Source organism: Physella acuta, unplaced genomic scaffold, assembly GCF_028476545.2.
Source record: "Physella acuta isolate Inbredline_101_S28 unplaced genomic scaffold, ASM2847654v3 ptg000117l, whole genome shotgun sequence".
NCBI classification, from domain to species: domain Eukaryota; kingdom Metazoa; phylum Mollusca; class Gastropoda; family Physidae; genus Physella; species Physella acuta.
This window is the reverse complement of record NW_026731637.1, coordinates 701,732-726,370: the sequence shown is the minus strand read 5'-3', so window position 1 is coordinate 726,370 and position 24,639 is coordinate 701,732. Positions and strand designations below refer to the sequence as shown.

Genomic DNA, 24,639 nt, shown 5'->3' with positions numbered 1-24,639 from the left:
TTGATTTTTGAGTTGTCTCTCCTAGAAGAGTGGCTGTCCCCAGCTAACGAACCTCATCTGCCCGAGGGTTCGAACTCGAGACTTTTCGGTTTAGCAACCATGAGCTTTACCGACCCCTAATGCTGGATTAGGTCCCTTGAGTCCAAAATCTGAGTGCCACTAGGCACATGACGTCAAATTGTAATTAACGTATTCTAATTATTTAAAAAAAAAAATACAAGCGACACTTAATTTTTTTTTAAATTATACTTCACCCTCTAATATTAAAATAAATTTAGAATTTGCTACCAGATCTCGAAATACATAGAGTAAGTGAAGTAGGCATCAACGGTTCCTTTGGTTCAGACTTTCCAAACATGGTTGAGAGGTCAACACAATGCCCAGCTGTCTTTCCCCGATTCCAGTCAGGTACCCGCTAGAGCTGGGTGGACTCAGAGACACGAAGGGTTCTCGAGCTCGGGAACCTAACACCTTCGGGTTAGCAATCAAATGCTCTACTGCTCGACCACGCCATCCCACAAAACCAATGAAAATATAATTCAATGTATTTAGCTCACCTGATTAGCGTTGTTTACATAGATCGTTACATGACAGCATACGTTACAACACGGTAGCATAGGGACGGGGTGGTAGGATGGTAGAGCTTTTGGCTGCTAGCCCGGAGGTCTCGAGTTCGAATCTCGTTTCGGACTTGAGACTGTAGACATTCATTAGTCCAACCAGCTCTGATGGGTAGGCTACCTGACATACTTAAAGCAAACTTAAAATGGCTGGGCATAGTGTTGCCGAGCTAAAAAAATATATATGAACTCCACTTTATTTTCCAAATAAATGGGTCGCTAGGCCTAAAGTGGAATCTTTATAATACGGTGGCATACGGTAGGAAAGAGGGAAAATATCAATTGAGGGATGGGGATGATTAACTTGTTTAAGATACCGTGTTCCTTCAAAGTTTTTAATGCACTTGACCAAATACACAAAACTGGAATTGGCTTTCATATGGTCACAAATGCCATTTAAACCGAGTTAAAAAGAAAAACCAACACACTGGCTCTACTCTACTCTACCTACATTGTTTGCCGAAAGGTGCGTGACCAATTAGCTCTAAAACATGAATAACTCTACTCCACCTGCTACGGTAGCGGAAACGTGCATTACTCACCCCTGCTCGACGTACACCCGTGAAGCCTGAGACAGTCACGTGATACGGGTTGATTGAATTAACCCCCAGCAGTGCACTTTTTAAAGCGACCTCCTCAAACATCTCCTACAAAACCTTTTATCAATCGATGAGGCCGGCATGAATACTTTCATCCAATCAAGTCAGTCCTTACATCGGAAATGAAACCATTGAGCGAGTCAGCCAATGGGATGAGGTTTAAAGGAGTTTGTGGATTCCCCAGCACGACCTTGCTTGGTTAGGTTTAGGCCGTGCTTGAAAACGGACGGAGTTAACCACGTGGTTTCGTTAGGGTTAGGATGATTTAGAAGTGTTGAGGGAAGTGGGGTATTACTCATTTACATTTGGAGAATTGTTTAGGGGGCGGGCGAAGTTTAAGGGGGTGGAGAGGGAGGTCATTTGGGGCGTGAATTTAATACGACCAACGCTGAAAGGCGGGAAAACTCTGAAATACTTTACTGCAACTGAATGTGGAGCAGACGATCTGATGTAATATACCACGTGACGTCTGGGGTGTTGGAGGCTTCACTAGGGTTTTCTTACCTGGGGGGTGGGAATGAGAGGGACAGGGGAGGGAGGTGGTGGTTGATGAGGGAAGCTCGTCATGGAGTTAAGATATCTGTCTTGCTGTGGGTTATGCTCACAAAACTATTTTTAGCCTGCGCTTGCCTTCAAGTCTAGGACGTTCATTGCCAGAACAATTTTTTGGCCTCCGCAACCATTTTTTTAATTTATTTCACTCACGTTTAACATGTATTGAAGTGTATTTACTTGTCAAAATAAATAAAGTTATGGCAATAATTTTTATAAAGATGAGATAAATTGCCTTGACTGATGTTAGCACCTATTAAGCTGATTACTCCAGTAATTATGTTTCAGGAGAGAGCTACTCCTGCAGAAACTGACCAACTTGTCCGACACTGGCTGGAAGATTATCGCCCTTCACTGCACGCCCCGTCTGATGGTTCGTGTGGTCACCGCGGCCTTGTCTACACACCTGTACAACACGGGGCATGCCTGGTTTCTTAGTGAGCTGGCTTTCAGGTGGGTGGGTTGGCTGGTGGGTGGGTGGGTGGGTGGGTGGGTGGGTGGGTGGGTGGGTGGGTGGGTGGGTGGGTGGGTAGGTTGGTGGGTTGTGGGTTGGAGGATGATTGGCAGGGTGAGTCGGTGGGTTGGTTATTGGGTGGGTTGTCCACACACCTGTACAATACAGGGCATGCCTGGTTTCTTAGTGAGCTGGCTTTCAGGTAGGTGGGTGGTTGGTGAGTGGTTGGGTAAGTTAACTGGTGGGTGGATGGGTGGGTGGTTCAGTGGTTGGTGGGTGGGTGGGTGGGTAGGTTGGTTGTTCGGTCGTTTGGTGTGTTGGTAAGTGCTTGCTACTTGATTCCTTCTCAATACCTGCATACAATTGATATTCCTATCACGCAGCTCTAAAACGTTCTTTACGTTCTTTCAATGTGGCCGATATGTGGTCCTCATATGCGGCTTAGAAAAAAATGTTGCCCACATTGAAGGCTCCATTATATGCGGCCCATATTGACGGCTCATCTCAGTGATGTCTGGTGTTATTTTTTTGTCCGAGATCTACATTCGAGAAATGGCATCGCCACAGCTTTCTGTGATTTTCAGCTCTAAGTGTATAATTAGATGTGATGTGGCGGGGGGGGGGGGGGCAGTGATGGGGGCAGAGGTGGTGGCAGGGATGTGGGCAGGAAAGGTAAGGTAAGGGAAGAAAGGCTTCACAGAACGTGGGTTGGGGGTGAGGGAAGGAGTAAGGTGTCAGGAAAACTGTGGGGGGGGGGGAGGATTTGAAAATAGTTTCGGTAGCAAAAGTGAGAAAGTGATATACACAGATGACAACTAGTAGTCCTATTTCTTGGTAGTCATTTAAAGGTTTGATGTTGTCTTTTTGAGGGATTGGTGATAAAACATATTGGCCATCTCATGATAGAACATATTGGCCATGTTATGATAGAACATATTGGCCATGTTATGATAGAACATATTGGCCATGTTATGATAGAACATATTGGCCATGTTATGATAGAACATATTGGCCATCTTGGTCAATCAAATATGTGTGTTGTCAGGATTGAACGTCACATCCATATTTCATAACTGATACATGTGCATATTAATGATCGATTACAAAATAATGTTTATCGCATTCACCCCTCCCCCTCATACACGTACAATCGCACATAATTTTTCGCTCTACATGTATAGGTTTTGTTAAGTCAGAAAAATGTGACGGAACGACACATTGTTGATATTTTACACACACACCCGGTGACCCCCACAAAACTGACAGTTACATCTCCTACGTGACGTCACATATTGACAGTTCACACACCAACCACGTGACGTCACTATTCACACACCAACCATGTGACGTCACATATTGACAGTTCACACACCAACCACGTGACGTCACAGTTCACACACCAACCATGTGACGTCACTATTCACACACCAACCATGTGACGTCACATATTGACAGTTCACACACCAACCACGTGACGTCACAGTTCACACACCAACCACGTGACGTCACTATTCACACACCAACCACGTGACGTCACTATTCACACACCAACCACGTGACATCACAGTTCACACACCAACCACGTGACGTCACAGTTCACACACCAACCACGTGACTTGACTGACACGCGTCACGCCCACTCTTTCAGCCGTGACCAAGACATCATCCAACAACTGCCCGAGGGTCTCCTGGCTATCGACAGCTTCTGGCTGGGCGGCATCCCCAAGCTGATGGTCAAGGCGCTCGACTACGTCATCACGGCCACTTCCTGTTATCTCCGTGACGACGACAGGGGCAGCAACTTCTCCGTGCCTTACGATCTGAAGACCCTGGTCAAGGGAAATAACTCTAAAGTTTTCTATACAGAGTTCAGGAACGTGTCGGACTTTCCTGCAGGGTTTAAAAGGTAGGTGGTCGATTTTAAGGTAGGTGGTCGATTTTATGGTAGGTGGTCGATTTTAAGGTAGGTGGCTGATTCAAGGTAAAAGGTTCATTTAAGATAAAAGAGTGATTTAATTAAAAAACAAAAAAGTGACTGATTTAAAATAGTTTACCCCAAACTGCAGGCTTTTCTATAGTTGGAGCTTCAGTGAAAACAGTTTGATGTAGTATTAAAAAGATGCAGATTTTGTAGTGTTTCTTATTATAGATCAGAATAATGTACCAGTTTTTAGACGTATAACTGAATTCAATTACGTCTTTCAGTGCGTCGCATTTTAACAACAGACACAATAAACACACTGTATTTCAAAATTGAAAATGCTTTTACTGTGATTTAAGCTGAATTAATTGTGTTTAATCACTAATTGTTTTGTAGTGTTTTTAGAAGAAAACAACGAATGTGTTACATTTTATTACACATACACACAAAAGTTTCAGCTAAACATTTGATTTACAGTTTTGTCCAATATCAGAATTTTCATTTCTAGAACTGTTTAGCAATTATGTGTACAATAATATTCTTGATTATACTTTTTTTAAATTCACAATATTTTGTTCAAAATTTCTCAGAAAGCTTATCACCAAAACCGACATTCTAAAATCTATTATATTTTTGTACTAGATGCCTCAGAAACTACATCGTTGACAGCGACAATACTTCAGTAGACGATACACTCGATGGGGATGATGTGAACAGCATGTCCGATAACTCTGCTCTGGACAGCGATTATTTCAAGGGAGACACACACGAGCAATCTGTAGAAGGGGCAGACTACTTCCAGGGCCCCGCCTTCTACCTGCTCAACACCGTCAACAATGGCGGTAGGACCAGGATATGGGCCAAGGTTGGTTACATCACGGTCAGCGGTCGGCGGGACTTAAGGACCGTACTCTGGCCAGGTAAGTGTCCACGGTGTTTTGTATCTTATGGTTTATAATGGTGTCCAATTGTATTGCCAGTTAGTTCGACAGTTTTATAGAACTCGGTGGTCGATTATATTGCCAGGTAACACTGTAGAAAAGTTGTTGCAACCAGAATATTTTTCGGTATTGAAGTAAATACACCTCATTCTAAGGAAGAATGATCCATATTCTATCATTTCTATGTCACAATATCCATCGTCCATCTCTAATATCATAAGGTCCCAGTTTTTATCGTCCAAATTTGTTATCTTTAGGTTAGGATATTTGTGGTCCATCTCTGCCATGTTTATGTCACAATATTTATGGTCCATCTCTACCATCTTTAGGTCACAATATTTATGGTCCATATTCTACAATATTTAGGTCAGAATATTTATGGTCTATGTTATACCATTTTAGGTCACAATATTTTTGGTCCATATTCTACCATCTTTAGGTCACAATATTTACGGTCCCTGTTCTATCACCTTTAGGTCACAATATTTATGGTCCATCTCTACCATCTTTAGGTCACAATATTTATGGTCTATGTTCTACCATCTTTAGGTCACAATATTTATGGTCCATCTCTACCATCTTTAGGTCACAATATTTATGGTCCCTATTCTACCATCTTTAGGTCACAATATTTATGGTCCATCTCTACCATATTTAGGTCACAATATTTATGGTCTATGTTCCTACCATCTTTAGGTCACAATATTTATGGTCCATGTTATACCACTTTGGGTCACAATATTTATGGTCCATATTCTGCCATCTTTAGGTCACAATATTTATGGTCCATATTCTACCACCTTAAGGTCACAATATTTATGGTCCATATTCTACCATCTTTAGGTCACAATATTTATGGTCCATATTCTACCATCTTTAGGCCACAATATTTATGGTCCATATTCTACCATCTTAAGGTCACAATATTTATGGTCCCTATTCTACCATCTTTAGGTCACAATATTTATGGTCCATATTCTACCATCTTTAGGTCACAATATTTATGGTCCATATTCTACCATCTTAAGGTCACAATATTTATGGTCCATATTCTACCATCTTTAGGTCACAATATTTATGGTCCATATTTTACCATCTTTAGGTCACAATATTTATGGTCCATATTCTACCATCTTTAGGTCACAATATTTATGGTCCATATTCTACCATCTTAAGGTCACAATATTTATGGTCCATATTCTACCATCTTTAGGTCACAATATTTATGGTCCATATTCTACCATCTTTAGGTCACAATATTTATGGTCCATCATCCAACACGGTCAAGACATACCGTGTAGTCACGAGACAGGCCGAGCCGTTTGTCAGCATCTCAAACCGTGTTGCAAGGAAAGAGGATTGTTTCGTGGATGTTCCGTGTCTACAGGTGCCGTGATGGTGTATTTGTATTGTGTGCTTACATATTTACACACGCATACACTCATACATGTACATAAATACACGCATGCACGCTCACACACACTCAGTTATACAAATGGCACGTACATATTTACGACATGTACACTCACCTACTCATGTACACACACAAACACACTCACATACACACACATACACAAATTCATACACAAGCATATACACAGTCACACACACACACACACACACACACACACACACACACACACACACACACACACACAAACACACATAAGCTCACCCGGGTTGTTTTTTGTTGTTGTTTTTTTTTTGGAACTTGACACTGTTACAACAGAAATACCAAATCTCACTATTTAGTGGATGCTTTATCTTGTTCTCACATATTGCGTCTCATTGTATCCACGCTGACATCCACAGCTAAAGAACATGTCCCAGGTCATGCTGACCTACGCCGTGGATGACTTCCAGACAAACGAGATGCGTCTGGTCAACGACCAGTACACCATCCACTGCTGCAAGGGGCTGACCCTGGACATACTGACTGCCCTGGCGCGGGACTTGAACTTCAGGTAGGCAGGATGTGAACTTTAGGTAGGCCGGATGTGAACTTCAGGTAGGCCGCATGTGAACTTTAGGTAGGCCGGATGTGAACTTTAGGTAGGCCGGATGTGAACTTTAGGTAGGCCGGATGTGAACTTTAGGTAGGCAGGGTGTGAACTTAAGGTGGGTCAGCTTTAGGCGGGGTTGGCTACTGGTTGTCAAGTAGGGTTGGATGGTTTACGCCAGAAAGTTTGTTGGTACGTTATGGGGTGGTGTAGGTGAATATCAGAAGAGGGTTGGGTGTGTCAAAGTTGATGTTTGGCTGTTACATTGAAAGTAGTGTTGGTTGATCAACTTCAAGGGCTGGTTGGTTGTTGCTTGCAAAATATATTTTTCATCATTTACTTGACTGGCAGGTACATCATTTACTTTGTATTGACTGACACTGACAGATACTTCATTTATTTGACCGACAGGTACAACATTTACTTTGTATTGACCAACAGGTACATCATTTACTTTGTCAACGACACGGACTACGGCACCAACGTGAGCAAGAATAACGTCAACTGGACGGGCATGGTGGGTGACGTCATGCACGGCACGGCAGATATCATTGCCGGAGCCTTCAGCGCCACGTCCGAGCGCTCGTCCGTCATCGACTTCACGGAGCCGTTCTTCCAGAACCAGTTCCTGATGGTCACAGCAGAGGAGGGCCACTACGTGTCCATCTGGGCCTTCATGAGTCCTTTCTCTGGTCAGGTCAGTCAATGGGGTCAGGTCGGTCAATGGGGTCAGGTCAGTCAATGGGGTCAGGTTGGTCAATGGGGTCAGGTCGGTCAATGGGGTCAGGTTGGTCAATGGGGTCAGGTCGGTCAGTGGGGTGTGGTAAGGTCAGTCAATGGGTTCAGGTCAGTCAATAGGGTCAGGTCGGTCAATGGGGTCAAGGGTCAATGGGGTCAGGTCGGTCAATGGGGTCAGGTCGGTCAGTGGGGTGTGGTAAGGTCAGTCAATGGGTTCAGGTCAGTCAATGGGTTCAGGTCAGTCAATAGGGTCAGGTCGGTCAATTGGGGTCAAGGGTCAATGGGGTCAGGTCGGTCAATGGGGTCAGGTCGGTCAATGGGGTCAGGTCGGTCAATGGGGTCAGGTCGGTCAATGGGGTCAGGTCGGTCAATGGGGTCAGGTCGGTCAATGGGGTCAGGTCGGTCAATTGGGTCAGGTAGGTCAATGGGGTCAGGTCGGACAATGAGGTCAGTCAATGGGGTCAGGTCGGTCAATGGGGTCAGGTCGGTCAATGGGGTCAGGTCGGTCAATAGGGTCAGGTCGGTCAATTGGGGTCAAGGGTCAATGGGGTCAGGTCAGTCAATGGGGTCAGGTCGGTCAATGGGGTCAGGTCGGTCAATGGGGTCAGGTCGGTCAATGGGGTCAGGTCGGTCAATGGGGTCAGGTCGGTCAATGGGGTCAGGTCGGACAATGGGGTCAGGTCAGTCAATGGGGTCAGGTCGGTCAATGGGGTCAGGTCAGTCAATGGGGTCAGGTCAGTCAATGGGGTCAGGTCAGTCAATTGGATCAGGTCATTAAATGGGATCATGATAGATAATGGGGGGGGGTCATTTCAGTTTATGTGGTCAGGTCAGTTAAAGTTGTGCATTTTACAAGGAAAAAATTGTTGTTTTTTACATTGTCTACTCATTATTTGTTCATTACTGATTTTTTTACGTACCTCAACGTATATTTGGCAAATATTTGTATATTTTACGTAGCGAGTTCTATAAGAGTATTCTGATTTGTATAACATTGACACCAATGACAAATAATTCCCAGGCATTACTTAATGCATTGGTTATAAACAGCTGACTCCTCTACAGTGGAGTCTATGACGCAGCGTCTCTCACATCCAAGCCTCGTATTTCAGGTCTGGCTGTGCATCTTCCTGAGCTCTATCGTGGCCGGCATAGCCACCGCCTTCCTGGAGTGGCACAGTCCCTTCGGCCTCAACCCCAAGGGTAGGAAGCGGACCAAGAACTACGGCCTGGGGTCGGGGCTGCTGATGGTCATGGTGCTCTTGACCGGCCACACCATTAACATCAAGGTCAGAATAGACGACATCTGGACATATTTTTACATTTATATATCTTCTGTGTGCTCTGTAATGTATTTTAGACTATCCTTTCCTGTATGTACATAGTAATGTGTTTTACACAGATTAGTCTATAGTTTAGACTACTCTTTCCTGTACTTAGGCCTACAAAGTAATGTGTTTTACACAGTTCTTGCCTGTATGTATAGCTATGTACTGTATAACGGTTCTTTCCTTGGTGTAGGTATTGTTATGTGTATTTTTTAAAAACTATTCTGAATGTAGGCCTACAGTCATGATTGTATTTTAATACTGTTCTTTTCTGCATTGCCTATTAATAAATGTAGGTTTACATTTTTATCCTGAATGTATAGTAATGTATTTTAACACTTTTCGTATGGTCTTTTCCTGTATGTATAATGTTACAGCGAAGTTTACACTTTTATTTCGTTTGTGTGTATATAGGTGTTATAAATGTAATTTATAAATGTAATTTATTTTCTCCTTCCAAAGGCGCCGAAAAGTTGGCCAGGGAAGGTCATCCAAAACGTGTGGGCCGGTTTGGCCATCTTCATCATGACCAGCTACACGGCCAACCTGGCAGCTTATCTCGCTGGCCAATCAGCGGTCAGCGCCGTGAAAAGCTTCAACGACCCGGATGTGAGTACTTTAAGCCGCCAGTAATAGCCGTTCGGGGACGGCTGACTTCCGGTTAAAAACGAAAAATGACCGGCAGTGACTGGTTCTAAATGTAAATTTGTCTGAGCTAGATGAGGCTTCCATCCATCTTTGGACTTTTGATTGTGGGGCTACAAGATTGTTTCCTATCCTCCCAACACAATGTGTCCTGTCCTCCCAACACAATGTGTCCTCCCAACACAATGTGTCCTGTCCTCCCAACACACATGTGTCCTGTCCTCCCAACACAATGTGTCCTCCCAACACAATGTGTCCTGTCCTCCCAACACACATGTGTCCTGTCCTCCCAACACAATGTGTCCTCCCAACACAATGTGTCCTGTCCTCCCAACACACATGTGTCCTGTCCTCCCAACACAATGTGTCCTCCCAACACAATGTGTCCTGTCCTCCCAACACACATGTGTCCTCCCAACACAATGTGTCCTGTCCTCCCAACACAGATGTGTCCTGTCCTCCCAACACAATGTGTCCTCCCAACACAATGTGTCCTCCCAACACAATGTGTCCTGTCCTCCCAACACAATGTGTCCTCCCAACACAATGTGTCCTCCCAACACAATGTGTCCTGTCCTCCCAACACACATGTGTCCTGTCCTCCCAACACAATGTGTCCTCCCAACACAATGTGTCCTGTCCTCCCAACACACATGTGTCCTGTCCTCCCAACACACATGTGTCCTCCCAACACAATGTGTCCTCCCAACACAATGTGTCCTGTCCTCCCAACACACATGTGTCCTGTCCTCTCAACACACATGTGTCCTCCCAACACAATGTGTCCTCCCAACACAATGTGTCCTGTCCTCCCAACACAATGTGTCCTCCCAACACAATGTGTCCTCCCAACACAATGTGTCCTGTCCTCCCAACACACATGTGTCCTGTCCTCCCAACACAATGTGTCCTCCCAACACAATGTGTCCTGTCCTCCCAACACACATGTGTCCTGTCCTCCCAACACACATGTGTCCTCCCAACACAATGTGTCCTCCCAACACAATGTGTCCTGTCCTCCCAACACACATGTGTCCTGTCCTCCCAACACACATGTGTCCTGTCCTCCCAACACATGTGTCCTGTCCTCCCAACACACATGTGTCCTCCCAACACAATGTGTCCTCCCAACACACATGTGTCCTGTCCTCCCAACACACATGTGTCCTCCCAACACAATGTGTCCTCCCAACACAATGTGTCCTGTCCTCCCAACACAATGTGTCCTCCCAACACAATGTGTCCTGTCCTCCCAACACAATGTGTCCTCCCAACACAATGTGTCCTGTCCTCCCAACACAATGTGTCCTCCCAACACAATGTGTCCTGTCCTCCCAACACACATGAGTTCTCCCAACACGATGTACTGACCTTCATTTCTTGCTGCGAGCTAACGCGACCAGCGATCAGAGAGAGGTTCTCAAACAGATCTCAGGGTGCTTAGATCAAATATCTATCCCAACATCAGGTTTCGCTGTATCCCATCGATCTGTTTATCTTGTGACAAAAATTGATTCTTCTAATCTGATCACTTCCTCACCTCGAGAGCGCTTCTTTGTTTACATTCGATTAGGTTTTTTTTTTCTTTTCATATTTTTGCATCCATTTTCACATCATTTTTTTTCTTTATTTTCGTGAATTTATTTACAGCTTATTCTCTATTTTTAGCCGATTCTTCAGTGTAAAGAAAAATTTGCATTACTTGCAAATTTTTCTTTACACTGAAGTATTTATTTGCTTTACAGACGATTCTTACAACACGCGCAAATTTTTCTTTACACTGAAATATTTATTTGCTTTACAGACGATTCTTACTTCACCTGAAAGCCTATCTCTACATTTAATTCTTTCTTCACATCAAAATCTTAATTTTAACTAATTTTTATTTCTTCACATTCATTTACCTTTTCCAATCCAACTTTTACAATTGTCATCTACTCCCCTATCACAAAGAGAATGTCTATTCATAGTCAAATAGCTCTCAGAAGGCTAGTCGTAGTCCGCTATTTTTAGCCGACCAATTGATTTATTTCTAAATTTATTGTCCTGCGCATGTGCAAATTTTACTTTAGGGTTTAAGGTTGGGCATTAAGGTTGGGTTTAGGGTAGGGATAAATGATTAAGATTAGAGGCAGAGGCGTGTCCAGGTTTTCGGATTAGGGGGAGCGAAAATAGCAAAAAAAAGGCGCCGAATTTGTAATATCTTATATATATATATATATATATATATATATATATATATATATATATATATATATATATATATATATATATATATATATATATATATATATATATATATACTTCAACCAAAAACAATGAACGCAGCATAATCTGTTTCGGCATGGTACTTTGGTACATCATTACGCGTTTTCCCAAATTTACTTAACAGATGAGTTCTAGGTGGGTTTGGGGGGGGGGGGGGGGTTCAACTTCATTCACCACTGTCCGGTCACTTTAGGTCAATTATGCAACCCAGCGTATACCTAGGTGTGACATTAATGTCGCTCTACACAATTGTGGTGGTGAGGTGGGGGTGGGGGGGGGGGGGATAACCAACTCAGAATGAACATAGCGTCAGTTTTAGATGACTGTTCTAAACATAGGGGTCATCCATAAATGACGTCACGCTTTTTTTGACGATTTTTACCTCCCCCCCTCCTCTCTGTCACACGTCGTCACAAAAAGCCAGACCCCCCTGTAAAATGACGTAACACCTCATCCTACAACCCCCCCCCCCCCACCCCTCAAAATTAAAATTGAATTTTTTTAAACAGCTATATTTTCCAAAATCTTGTCTGAACAATTTATTAAAACAGTTTTCTAAAATGCAAAATAACGTCTAAACTTCGTTTTCTAACATTGCTTTTTTATAATGCAAAAGTGTGACGTCACACCATCTGAACCCCTCCTCCCCCTCATCACACACCGTCACAAAACTACGGACCCACCTCCGAGTGTGACGTCATTTATGGACGACCCCCATACATATTCAATTACGCATGTATACTGATTCAAAAATAGATTTAAATAAGTAGCGGATAATTAACTGTGCGATCAGTGTTAGTTTAAATTGAGTTCTTCTTTTGTTTTTTAATACAAAATATAGCATTATTCAAATATAATATAGATCTAGACCCAGTAAACTAAAATAATGATTAATGGAAAGTTGATACTGTTTCATATAATTTGTAATCGTAATCAGTATCGCCAAAACTGTCAGAATACTACTATTTCATCGTGATGACGTTTTTGACCTTGTCAAAATTTCCCCACCGCTACGAAGTTCGCCATTAGAAAATTTAAATAGAGGTGCCACATTAGTATTTGTGTCTGAAATGTAATTGAGAAAAAAAATTACACGATTTAAACTGTATATATAAACTAATTAGGTTTGAAGTTGTATATGTAACATTTTCTAATTCAATTGTTCGTAAGCAAATATATTATACAGTTGCCTTAAACTTAATACCCCTCTTGCCAAGTGGTACTACCCGTAGAGGTTTTTTAAAACATTGCAATGCATCGTAATGGTTATTTTTAGAATGACAAACTGATACAGCTGCTAATACGTGTTGTAAACGTTGACTCTACTAGTCTATTACTGTTATAATTAATTGCTGCATGAAATAAATCTTGCGATTTGCATAGATGTGCCGAACAAAGATAAGTTTTTAACAAATATCAATGTTTAAAACTTTGAGTTTAAAAAGTTTCCAAAAAGGCGCCACTTTGCTAAAAATGGCCAGAGGGGGAGCCGCCGCTCCCCCTGCTCCCCCCCTGCGTACGCTACTGATTAGAGGTTAGGGTTTAAGGTTGGTGATAAGGTTGGATCTAAAAACATTAGTTCTAAATCATATTACATTTTGCATATATATTGGAATTTAAGAACTGCCTCGTTCTGATTAGTCAGAGTACGAATAGCCTTCCGAGTGCTATTTGTAGTGAACTACGAATAGCCGCAGCCATCACAAATCTTCTCTGATATCCATCATTCTCTTCTTTTAAAAAAAATTACTCAATACACAAAATAATGTCTATAATAACAACAATTCCATTAGCGGGGTACCGAATTAGGGTGGTAATAAACACTAACAGGCTTATATCCCGGGGGTGGGGTAGACGGGTGGGACTACTAATGACGGCTGATGTAATTACGGGCTCCATCTTGTCTACAGTTGTTGACCAAGAGAGTGGCTGTCATGAAATCCAGCTCGGTGGAGATGTATCTGAGCAGGATTAACCCAAAGCTAGGCATGAGGGCCAAGCTCTACTACGTGGATTCAACCATTTCAGCTATACACAAGCTAAGGTTAGTGTTTAGACTAGATCATTTTAGTTATCCACAAGCTAAGGTTAGTGTTTAGACTAGACCATTTCAGCTATACACAAGTTAAGGTTAGTGTTTAGACTAGACCATTTCAGCAATACACAATCTAAGGTGAGTATTTAGACTAGACCATTTTAGCAATACACAAGTTAAGGTTAGTGTTTAGACTAGACCATTACAGAAATACACAAGTTAAGGTTAGTGTTTAGACTAGACCATTTCAGCTATACACAAGCTAAGGTTAGTGTTTAGACTAGATCATTTTAGTTATCCACAAGCTAAGGTTAGTGTTTAGACTAGACCATTTCAGCAATACACAAGCTAAGGTTAGTGTTTAGACTAGACCATTTCAGCAATACACAAGTTAAGGTTAGTGTTTAGACTAGACCATTTCAGCAATACACAAGCTAAGGTTAGTGTTTAGACTAGACCATTTCAGTTATCCACAAGTTAAGGTTAGTGTTTAGACTAGACCATTTCAGCAATACACAAGCTAAGGTTAGTGTTTAGACTAGACCATTTCAGTTATACACAAGTTAAGGTTAGTGTTTAGACTAGACCATTTCAGTTATACACAAGTTAAGGTTAGTGTTTAGACTAGACCATTTCAGCAATACACAAGTTAAGGTTAGTGTTTAGACTAGACCATTTCAGCAATACACAAGCTAAGGTTAGTGTTTAGACTAGACCATTTCAGCAATACACAAGCTAAGGTTAGTGTTTAGACTAGACCATTTCAGTTATACACAAGTTAAGGTTAGTGTTTAGACTAGACCATTTCAGCAATACACAATCTAAGGTGAGTATTTAGACTAGACCATTTTAGCAATACACAAGTTAAGGTTAGTGTTTAGACTAGACCATTTCAGCAATACACAATCTAAGGTGAGTATTTAGACTAGACCATTTTAGCAATACACAAGTTAAGGTTAGTGTTTAGACTAGACCATTTCAGTTATACACAAGTTAAGGTTAGTGTTTAGACTAGACCATTTCAGCAATACACAATCTAAGGTGAGTATTTAGACTAGACCATTTTAGCAATACACAAGTTAAGGTTAGTGTTTAGACTAGACCATTACAGAAATACACAAGTTAAGGTTAGTGTTTAGACTAGACCATTACAGAAATACACAAGTTAAGGTTAGTGTTTAGACTAGACCATTTCAGCTATACACAAGCTAAGGTTAGTTTAGACTAGACTATTACAGCTATACACAAGTTAAGGTTAGTGTTTAGACTAGACCATTTCAGCTATCCACAAGTTAAGGTTAGTGTTTAAACTAGACTACTAGACCATTTCAGCTATCCAGAAGCTCAGATCAATATTATTATGTTCTTCGAAATACAAAGTTAAAAGACCGTGAGTTGTTATTACCTGTTATATATATATATCTATAAAGTAAATTGTTCGGATGCCGCAGGCGATTTAAAATTGTCAGGCGCTGTCCTCCGGCGAATAGAACACGGGGGGGGGGGGGGGGAAATCAGTCAGACTCTAGGTCCTCGCCGAGGGCTACAAAGTTACAGCGACTGACCGGCGCCTTATAAATATCGAAAAAAAATTGCTCCACGACACCCGCCCCAACTCCATCCCCACTCACACACACTTGGTGAGGTTACAGACCAATGCCCATGGATGCCCGGAAAAAAAACGTGTCATCTCTGGCAAATATAACTTATTCTACTTTTGGTTTTTTAAAAGCCTTTAATTTGAGTACAGTTTCTGTTAGACGAAATTTCACACATAAGTATCTAATGCTATGTTTTCTGTCAAATTTTGAGTAATTTCCGGAAAACGGAAGTAGTACTTTACGCTATTTCCGATGAATTTATTTTTTATTCTTCCATGTATCGTCCGTCACGGTCGGAAAACTTTCGAATAAAATATCGTACACTTCTACCTGAACGAGTTATTTTAAAATTTTCCGTTAGGTCAAGAATCGAAGACATTGTATCGTGACCTAAAATGCTACTTAATTAGATGACGAATTAACTCATTGGAAAGTAATTAAGTTTTTTTTTTAGATAGTACTAATCTTCCGCACTAGTATACACACACTGCTGTTAATGTGGTGCTCAATTCTTTCTTCTACGAGTTTCATGGGAAACATATATTTAAAAGCAAAACTAAACAGAAAGTCTGTCTATTTATAATTAGGAGATTTATGTTTCACACAACAGTTTTCACTTAACTGTGGTAGTTGTGGTTTTTTTCTTGTTTTAGTTTAATGATTGTTTAGTTGGTGTGGTTACATTATTTATTATTAAATTTGCAATTTGAAGATCGAAAACCCTAATTTGTTTTTCAGTTTATTTGCTGTTTTTCTTTTTTAAAATTACAGTCGATAGCGTTCGTAAATGACCATCAATTGAAGATTTTAGAATTGTTCAGATTAACGTCGTTAGTTTAACATCGTTAGTTAAACGCTATGATGTTAACATCATGACGTTGAACTCGTTAGGTTAACATCGTGATGAGGTAAGGTGATGATTAGTAGGACTGAACTGCCGGCAGCTGACCTCTCTGTTGTTGTCGTTGGTTTAAGTTGTGTCGCGGGAGTTTTGACGAGGGACGGGTTGGTGCGTTTTGTTGTTGTTGATTGTGGTGGTGGTGCTGGTGGTGCTGGTGTAGTGTTTGTTACAGTGAGATTATTATGAAATAGCCATGGAGTTTTTTTACCTTCCTCATGGTCAATGCATGTTTTAATAAACGTGTTATTCTTGTCTTGTGTTTTAAAAAAAAACACAATTTTTAACCCCGGATGTTTATGTATTTCTACCCCCAAAAGTCAAATGAGGGTGAAAGTGGGGTGAACGACTGTAAAGGGGGGGGGGCTTGTTTTCTTGTTAGCTAGCGTGTAAAAGTGTTACTGTGAAATGTGTCTATGCATGAAAAAATAAAGAAACACACGGTATATATTTATATATATATATATATATATATATATATATATATATATATATATATATATATATATTTCTGTCTGTCTGTCTGTCTGTCTGTCTGTCTGTCTGTCTGTCTGTCTGTCTGTCTGTCTGTCTGTCTGTCTGTCTGTCTGTCTGTCTGTCTGTCTGTCTGTCTGTCTGTCTGTCTGTCTGTCTGTCTGTCTGTCTGTCTGTCTGTCTGTCTGTCTGTCTGTCTGTCTGTCTGTCTGTCTGTCTGTCTGTCTGTCTGTCTGTCTGTCTGTCTGTCTGTCTGTCTGTTTGTGTATCTCTTTATGTCTGTGTGTCTGGGTCTGTGTGGCTCTTTTAGCCTCGTGAGACAATGTAACTTTGAGCGCGGGGGTTAAGATTGTATTTTTTCCTCTCCCGGGCGTGTACCTGGACGCCAAAAGAAAAAAGAATGTGAGTAGCCTATGCGCCATGACCCCTTTCTCGACCTGGCCGGTTCGATGTGTCTAATTTAAATGGAGTAAAAGTGTGTCTCAACATTCACACCAAGTTCAAATATCACACGAGCGAGTTAAGACTTCAGCGCCACAACAACAGGAACTCTGTATTTCTCCGCGTCAGATAAAAATGACAAAAAGGCTTCATGCATGTTAATGAAGCTCGCGCTAAAGCAGAACAAAAAAAAACTAGCACGTGACGCTGACCCACTTACCGAAGCTTGGGATTGAGGCTAAGACCCACATGCAGAAAACTTGATTGGAGTTAACCCCCCTAATTTCTACAAGTTTCACAGAGAGAAGAGAAAAAAGTTCGCCCTGATCACGTGACTCGAGCGATTGACGCCATTTTGATGACAAGGCAGAAATGAGACGCGGGGGGAGATAAGATGGATGTCAGGGCTGTCTCTCCCCCCCCCACCCCCACCCCCACACCCCGGGTCTAGCAATCAATACAACCACCAGGGGTGCCCATAGATACATTCTCGGGATGGATGGGCTTGCCCATGTCTATTTGGATTAGGATTTGGTTTTTGCATCAGAAAAGTTTTAATGTAACATGCCTAGAGAATATGTATGAGCTGGTGGGGTCTATAGAATGGGGAAACCACCATCATGATGGTAGTTACCATATCTACATTATAGAGGATGGGTATTCCGTTCACTCTAAGATGGTAGGTATGCTATCCACGTCTAAACTCGCAGGTAACACATCCACATTAAACACGTTAGGCACTCCTTCGATGTTAAAGATGGTAGGTAACCCATCTAAAGAAAGGAGGGACACTATCCATGACAAAGATGGTTGGCACCCCATCAGTGTTAGAGAAACCAGCCATCCATGACAAAGATGGTAGGTAACCTATCTAAAGAAAGAAGGGACCCTATCCATGACAAAGATGGCAGCCCCCCCCCCCTTCCCATCAGTGTTAGAGATACCAGCCATCCATCACACGTCCCATCAACCCAATTTCTAGCAGACGTGAAACAGACATCAGACGTTACACGGCTAAAAAAGACGAATCTGCCGGCTAAAGTAGACGACCCGGCTAATAAAGGCGAATCTGCTGCTTAAAATAGACCGGCTAATAAAGACTAATCTGCCGGTTGAAATAAACCGGCTAATAAAGACGAATCTGTCGGTTTAAATAGACGACACGGCTAATAAAGACGAATCTGCTGCTTAAAATAAACCGGCTAATAAAGACGAATCTGCCGGTTGAAATAGACGACACGGCTAATAGAGACGAATCTGCCGGTTGAAATAGATGACACGGCTAATAGAGACGAATCTGCCGGTTGAAATAGACGACACGACTAATAAAGACGAATCTGCCGGTTGAAATAAACCGGCTAATAAAGACGAATCTGCCGGTTGAAATAGACGTCACGGCCAACAAAGACGACCGGCAGCAGACACCAGAGTTTACATTTGGAGATCGATGACAACTCCAGCTAATCTTTGCTACGTCACCGGTAATAGGCTCTGCGCATGCGTGAACGTCATGGCGGCGTGGTGAATGTACAAGAACATTCCATCATAATCCGGTCAATGATATTTTTTTTCTGGTAGATTCAAGGTATATTGATCACCATCGGTGGATCGTCATTGGTCAACATCGGTGGATTCAGGGGACATTGGTCAACATCGGTGGATTCAGGGGACATTGGTCAACATCGGTGGATTGATTCGACATTGGTCAACATCGGTGGATCTAGGGGACATTGGTCAACATCGGTGGATTGATTCGACATTGGTCAACATCGGTGGATTGATTGGACATTGGTCAACATCGGTGGATCTATGTGACATTGGTCAACATCGGTGGATTGATTCGACATTGGTCAACATCGGTGGATCTATGTGACATTGGTCAACATCGGTGGATTGATTGGACATTGGTCAACATCGGTGGATCTATGTGACATTGGTCAACATCGGTGGATTGATTCGACATTGGTCAACATCGGTGGATCTATGTGACATTGGTCAACATCGGTGGATTGATTGGACATTGGTCAACATCGGTGAATCTATGTGACATTGGTCAACATCGGTGGATTGATTGGACATTGGTCAACATCGGTGGATCTATGTGACATTGGTCAACATCGGTGGATTGATTGGACATTGGTCAACATCGGTGGATCTATGTGACATTGGTCAACATCGGTGGATTGATTGGACATTGGTCAACATCGGTGGATCGAGGGGACATTGGTCAACATCGGTGGATTGATTCGACATTGGTCAACATCGATGGATCCTGACATTGGTCAAGATCAAGTGGTTTGTGATAGAGATACAATATACTTAAAGGACGTTTATAGCTGTGATGTGCGTCCCTGTGCAGTTCTCTATATTTTGTTCTTTACATCATCAAATATAACGCACCCAGGCCTAACTTCTACACTAGATATCAACCTTAGCCCTAAATTTTACAATCGAGCTTGCCTCAAGTTTTTCATTAGATGTCAGCTTCAGCCCTAAATCTAACACGGCACCTAGACCACATTGTACAGCAGATATTTGTAGTTCTGCTAGTCTGATCTGTAGATATTTGTAGTTCTGCTAGTCTGATCTATAGATATTTGTAGTTCTGCTAGTCTGGTCTGTAGATATTTGTAGTTCTGCTAGTCTGGTCTGTTGATATTTGTAGTTCTGCTAGTCTGGTCTGTAGATATTTGTAGTTCTGCTAGTCTGGTCTGTAGATATTTGTAGTTCTGCTAGTCTGGTCTGTAGATATTTGTAGTTCTGCTAGTCTGGTCTGCAGATATTTGTAGTTCTGCTAGTCTGGTCTGTAGATATTTGTAGTTCTGCTAGTCTGGTCTGTAGATATTTGTAGTTCTGCTAGTCTGGTCTGTAGATATTTGTAGTTCTGCTAGTCTGGTCTGTAGATATTTGTAGTTCTGCTAGTCTGGTCTGTAGATATTTGTAGTTCTGCTAGTCTGGTCTGTAGATATTTGTAGTTCTGCTAGTCTGGTCTGTAGATATTTGTAGTTCTGCTAGTCTGGTCTGTAGATATTTGTAGTTCTGCTAGTCTGGTCTGTAGATATTTGTAGTTCTGCTAGTCTGGTCTGTAGATATTTGTAGTTCTGCTAGTCTGGTCTGTAGATATTTGTAGTTCTGCTAGTCTGGTCTGTAGATATTTGTAGTTCTGCTAGTCTGGTCTGTAGATATTTGTAGTTCTGCTAGTCTGGTCTGTAGATACTTGTAGTTCTGCTAGTCTGGTCTGCAGATATTTGTAGTTCTGCTAGTCTGGTCTGTAGATATTTGTAGTTCTGCTAGTCTGGTCTGTAGATATATGTAGTTCTGCTAGTCTGGTCTGTAGATATTTGTAGTTCTGCTAGCCTGATCTGTAGATATTTGTAGTTCTGCTAGTCTGGTCTGTAGATATTTGTAGTTCTGCTAGTCTGATCTGTAGATATTTGTAGTTCTGCTAGTCTGGTCTGTAGATATTTGTAGTTCTGCTAGTCTGGTCTGTAGATATTTGTAGTTCTGCTAGTCTGGTCTGTAGATATTTGTAGTTCTGCTAGTCTGGTCTGTAGATATTTGTAGTTCTGCTAGTCTGGTCTGTAGATATTTGTAGTTCTGCTAGTCTGGTCTGTAGCCAGATCTCCGTGTGTTCGAGAACATTCGTGTGTGAGTTGAACACACGGGTACAGTGTGTACACTACCAACAAACCTACCCACAGCCAACTCAGCCTTAGCGGGATGTCCAACATCTCAAGGAGTAGCGCAAACATCTTGAAACATTACCGTCGCTGTTCCCCCCATCATCCAGAGTGCTGGCGTCACTTCCGGTAATACTTTTTCTGTTTTCATTCTCTTCTCTAAGTCAACCTACCCGAGTGTTGATTTGCCGTCTGGTTCTCGCCCAATAACCACGTGTGATCCGCCATGTTGACCTATTCTCGCGACTGCCCCGTGGTCTATTATTAGCTTTCGGAAAATAGATGAGGGGCAAGGATTGTATTTTTTTTCCTCAATCTTCTTTACATTTCTCACTCCGGTTTTAGATATGGTTTACATTTGTGTCTATGACTTCAAATTTGGTTTCTATAAGTTAAATGTCTAAGAGTCTATATTTAAGAAAACGAGTTAAATGAATAGATAGGCGTGTATAAATGAAGTTCCTACTACCAAACATGACTTCTTCATAGAACTCTTTGAATTTGGAGGTAAATTTTTCTTCAGTCCGTCTCTAGCACTGTACGAGGTATATTATTGTATTTTGTCTGACGAAGACGTAATGTCGAAACGTAATATGCGGTGTGTATGTGGGGTTCTGGACCATACGACTGTATCGTTGGACTGTTTCTGGTAAACTCCTGCGACATCAAACAACAACATACAGCGTACATCTCAAGTCGCCTTGAATGAAACAACAACGCTTAGCTAATGTACCGGAGGGGGGAGGGAGGAAGGGTCAGTAACTCATTATTAATTATTTCAAGTATTTTTAGACTTTAGTATTCATTTTCCTAGAAATTCAACAACAAAAATTGAATTTTTTTTCGCCATTTTCTGGAATTGTATTGAATCATGTATGAAAGATCGTTTAGAATATGAAGCAGCTTTTTAAATGAAGATATTATTGATCCTTGCAAAAGCAGTTTTATTTATCTCAAATATGTTTATTGCCTCTTTGTGTCATATGTGTCTGGAGTCTATGTTTGTCAAACTATGTGTTATATATATATATATATATATATATATATATATATATATATATATATATATATATATATATATATATATATATATATATATATATATATATATATATATATATATATATATATATATATATATATATATATATATATATATATATTCGAGCAGGGAGAGAGATAATCAATGATTTCTTCCGGGGTTTTTTGTAATTGTGTTCAAATAAAATATTTCGACACCTATCTTTCTTTCTTTCTCCCTCTTTCCCACTCTCTCTCTCTCTCTCTCTGGCTCTTTCTCTATCTCTCTCCCCCTCTCTCTATCTCTCTCTCCCTCTCCCCCCTCTCTCTCTCACTCTCGCTCTCTCTCTCTCTCTCAAGTAGCCAAACGAGGCTAATAGTGTTAGTCTGTGACGCTAAATTCGTCTTGGAGGGGGGCGGTCCAAACTAGCCTGGGGACCACTGCTCTAGCGCTATGCAGCAAGGCGGAAGTGATGTAATGTATTCGTGGCGGGGTGGGGCAGTGGGCGGGAAATCCCATCCACTCATTTGCATAATGTGATTGTGCACGTATGTATGTGTGTGTGTGTAGGTGTACTAGTGTACTTTGTGGATATCTGTTGTTTTTAATACAAGCTATGTGGTCATTTGTATGTTAGAATGTAAGTTATGTGGTCATTTGTATGCTAGAATGTAAGTTATGTGGTCATTTGTATGTTATAATGTAAGTTATGTGGTCATTTGTATGTTAGAATGTAAGTTATGTGGTCATTTGTATGTTAGAATGTAAGTTATGTGGTCCTTTTTATCTTAAAATGTAAGTTATGTGATCAATTTTATCTTAAAATGTAAGTTATGTGGTCATTTGTATGCTAGAATGTAAGTTATGTGGTCATCTGTATGTTAAAATGTAAGCAGTTTGAGTAGACCACAGAGGAATGAACAGCATACAGTTTCGATGCTGTAACTAGATTGTCTGGCATAAGTGAATAAATTTCTGGTAAATAAAACAATTATTGGCCAATTACTCCCAAATGGCAATCTTTGATTCGTTTAATGCCTTTTAGATGTCTTATTTTTTACGTTTCTTTTATTCTTTAAAGAAGTTCTGTTGATAATTAATAGAAAAATAAGAAAGAAATATTTCTAATCATAATGGATAAAGAAAAACTACATTTTCTTTCTTACTTCTCTAAGTAATGTGTTTGGCCGCTTGAAGTTTGGCATCTATAGTCTGGTATTGTAGTCTTGTACTTCAATATAGCCTGGTACTTGAATTGTAGTCTTGTACTACAATATAGCCTGGTACCTCTATTGTAGGCTTGTAAAAATGTAGCACGGTTCCTCCATTGTAGGCCTGTACTACAATATAGCCTTGTACCTGCATTGTAGTCTTGTACTACAATATAGCCTGGTACTTCCACTGTAGGCTTGTATTACAATATACCCCGGTGCCTTTATTGTAGTCTTGCACTACAATATAGCCTGGTACCACCATTGTAGTCTTGTGCAATATAGCCTGGTACTCTTACAGTGAAGTCATCTGTTATCTTCCTAATGGCCATTAGATTGAATGCTCCGAAGTCTAGGATAAGAGCATAAGGAAGTACGGAGGGTGTGTGGGGGTGGGGGGGGGGGGGGGATATCGGAGGATCTAAAACATGAGGGTCGGGCGGCATGGTGGAACTAGATGGCTTGCAGGAAGAGTGTAAGACGCCATCAAATAGAGATAGGGGCCAACACAGTGTACGGCATGTTTTCCATGGTTTCCATGGTTACCGTGTTTTAAAAGAACCGGTCGTCTATAGATGACGCTATGCACATAGAAAGCAGTTGGGGGCGGAGGGGGGGAGGGGACTCTGGATTCTGTGACGATGTTCTAAGTTGGGGTAGTATTTATATATATATATAATAATGTTTAAAACTTTGTAGTTTTTTATTTTAAAAAATGTTTTTTTTTTGTGTGTGGCGGGGATTGGAACTTGGTGCAATAATTTTGGCCGAGAATGTAAGAGGGGAGGGTCAGGATTTTTTTTATGGAAGACTAAAATTACGTGACGTCATATCCGGACTTCCCCCTATTTCTCTGGCACCAGGGACCGCAGCATCGACGTGTACCTGGACGACGCCCCCCTGCTGGAGTTCGCCCTGGTCAGGTACGACAAGGACTGCAAGATCAAGCTGGCGGGGAAAGGTTCGAGCACCGAGCGGTACGCGTTTGGTCTGCCACGTCACTCGTGGCTGAAGGTGAGGTGATCAATCACTCAATCACTCACTCGATCACTCACTCCATTATTCGATCACTTACTCGATCACTCGATCGATCACTCACTCACTAACTTACTCGACCACTCATTCACTCGTTCATTCATTCACTCGATTACTCATTCACTTGATCACTCATCCACACACTCGATCATTCACACGATCACTCGATCACTCACT

The 24,639-nt window shown here is 41.5% G+C and overlaps 1 protein-coding gene across 1 annotated transcript in view; it reads left to right on the top strand.

The window, feature by feature from the left end:
* LOC131934758 (uncharacterized) overlaps positions 1-24,639 on the top strand; it is a 131,569-nt gene that overhangs the window by 91,812 nt on the left and 15,118 nt on the right. The window contains exons 3-12 of the mRNA XM_059290872.1: positions 2,060-2,224; positions 3,874-4,131; positions 4,789-5,066; positions 6,338-6,474; positions 6,900-7,051; positions 7,529-7,784; positions 8,938-9,114; positions 9,616-9,762; positions 13,977-14,110; positions 24,291-24,441. Of these exons, the coding sequence (XP_059146855.1) occupies positions 2,060-2,224; positions 3,874-4,131; positions 4,789-5,066; positions 6,338-6,474; positions 6,900-7,051; positions 7,529-7,784; positions 8,938-9,114; positions 9,616-9,762; positions 13,977-14,110; positions 24,291-24,441 (1,855 nt within the window). The remainder of the gene's footprint in view (positions 1-2,059; positions 2,225-3,873; positions 4,132-4,788; positions 5,067-6,337; positions 6,475-6,899; positions 7,052-7,528; positions 7,785-8,937; positions 9,115-9,615; positions 9,763-13,976; positions 14,111-24,290; positions 24,442-24,639) is intronic.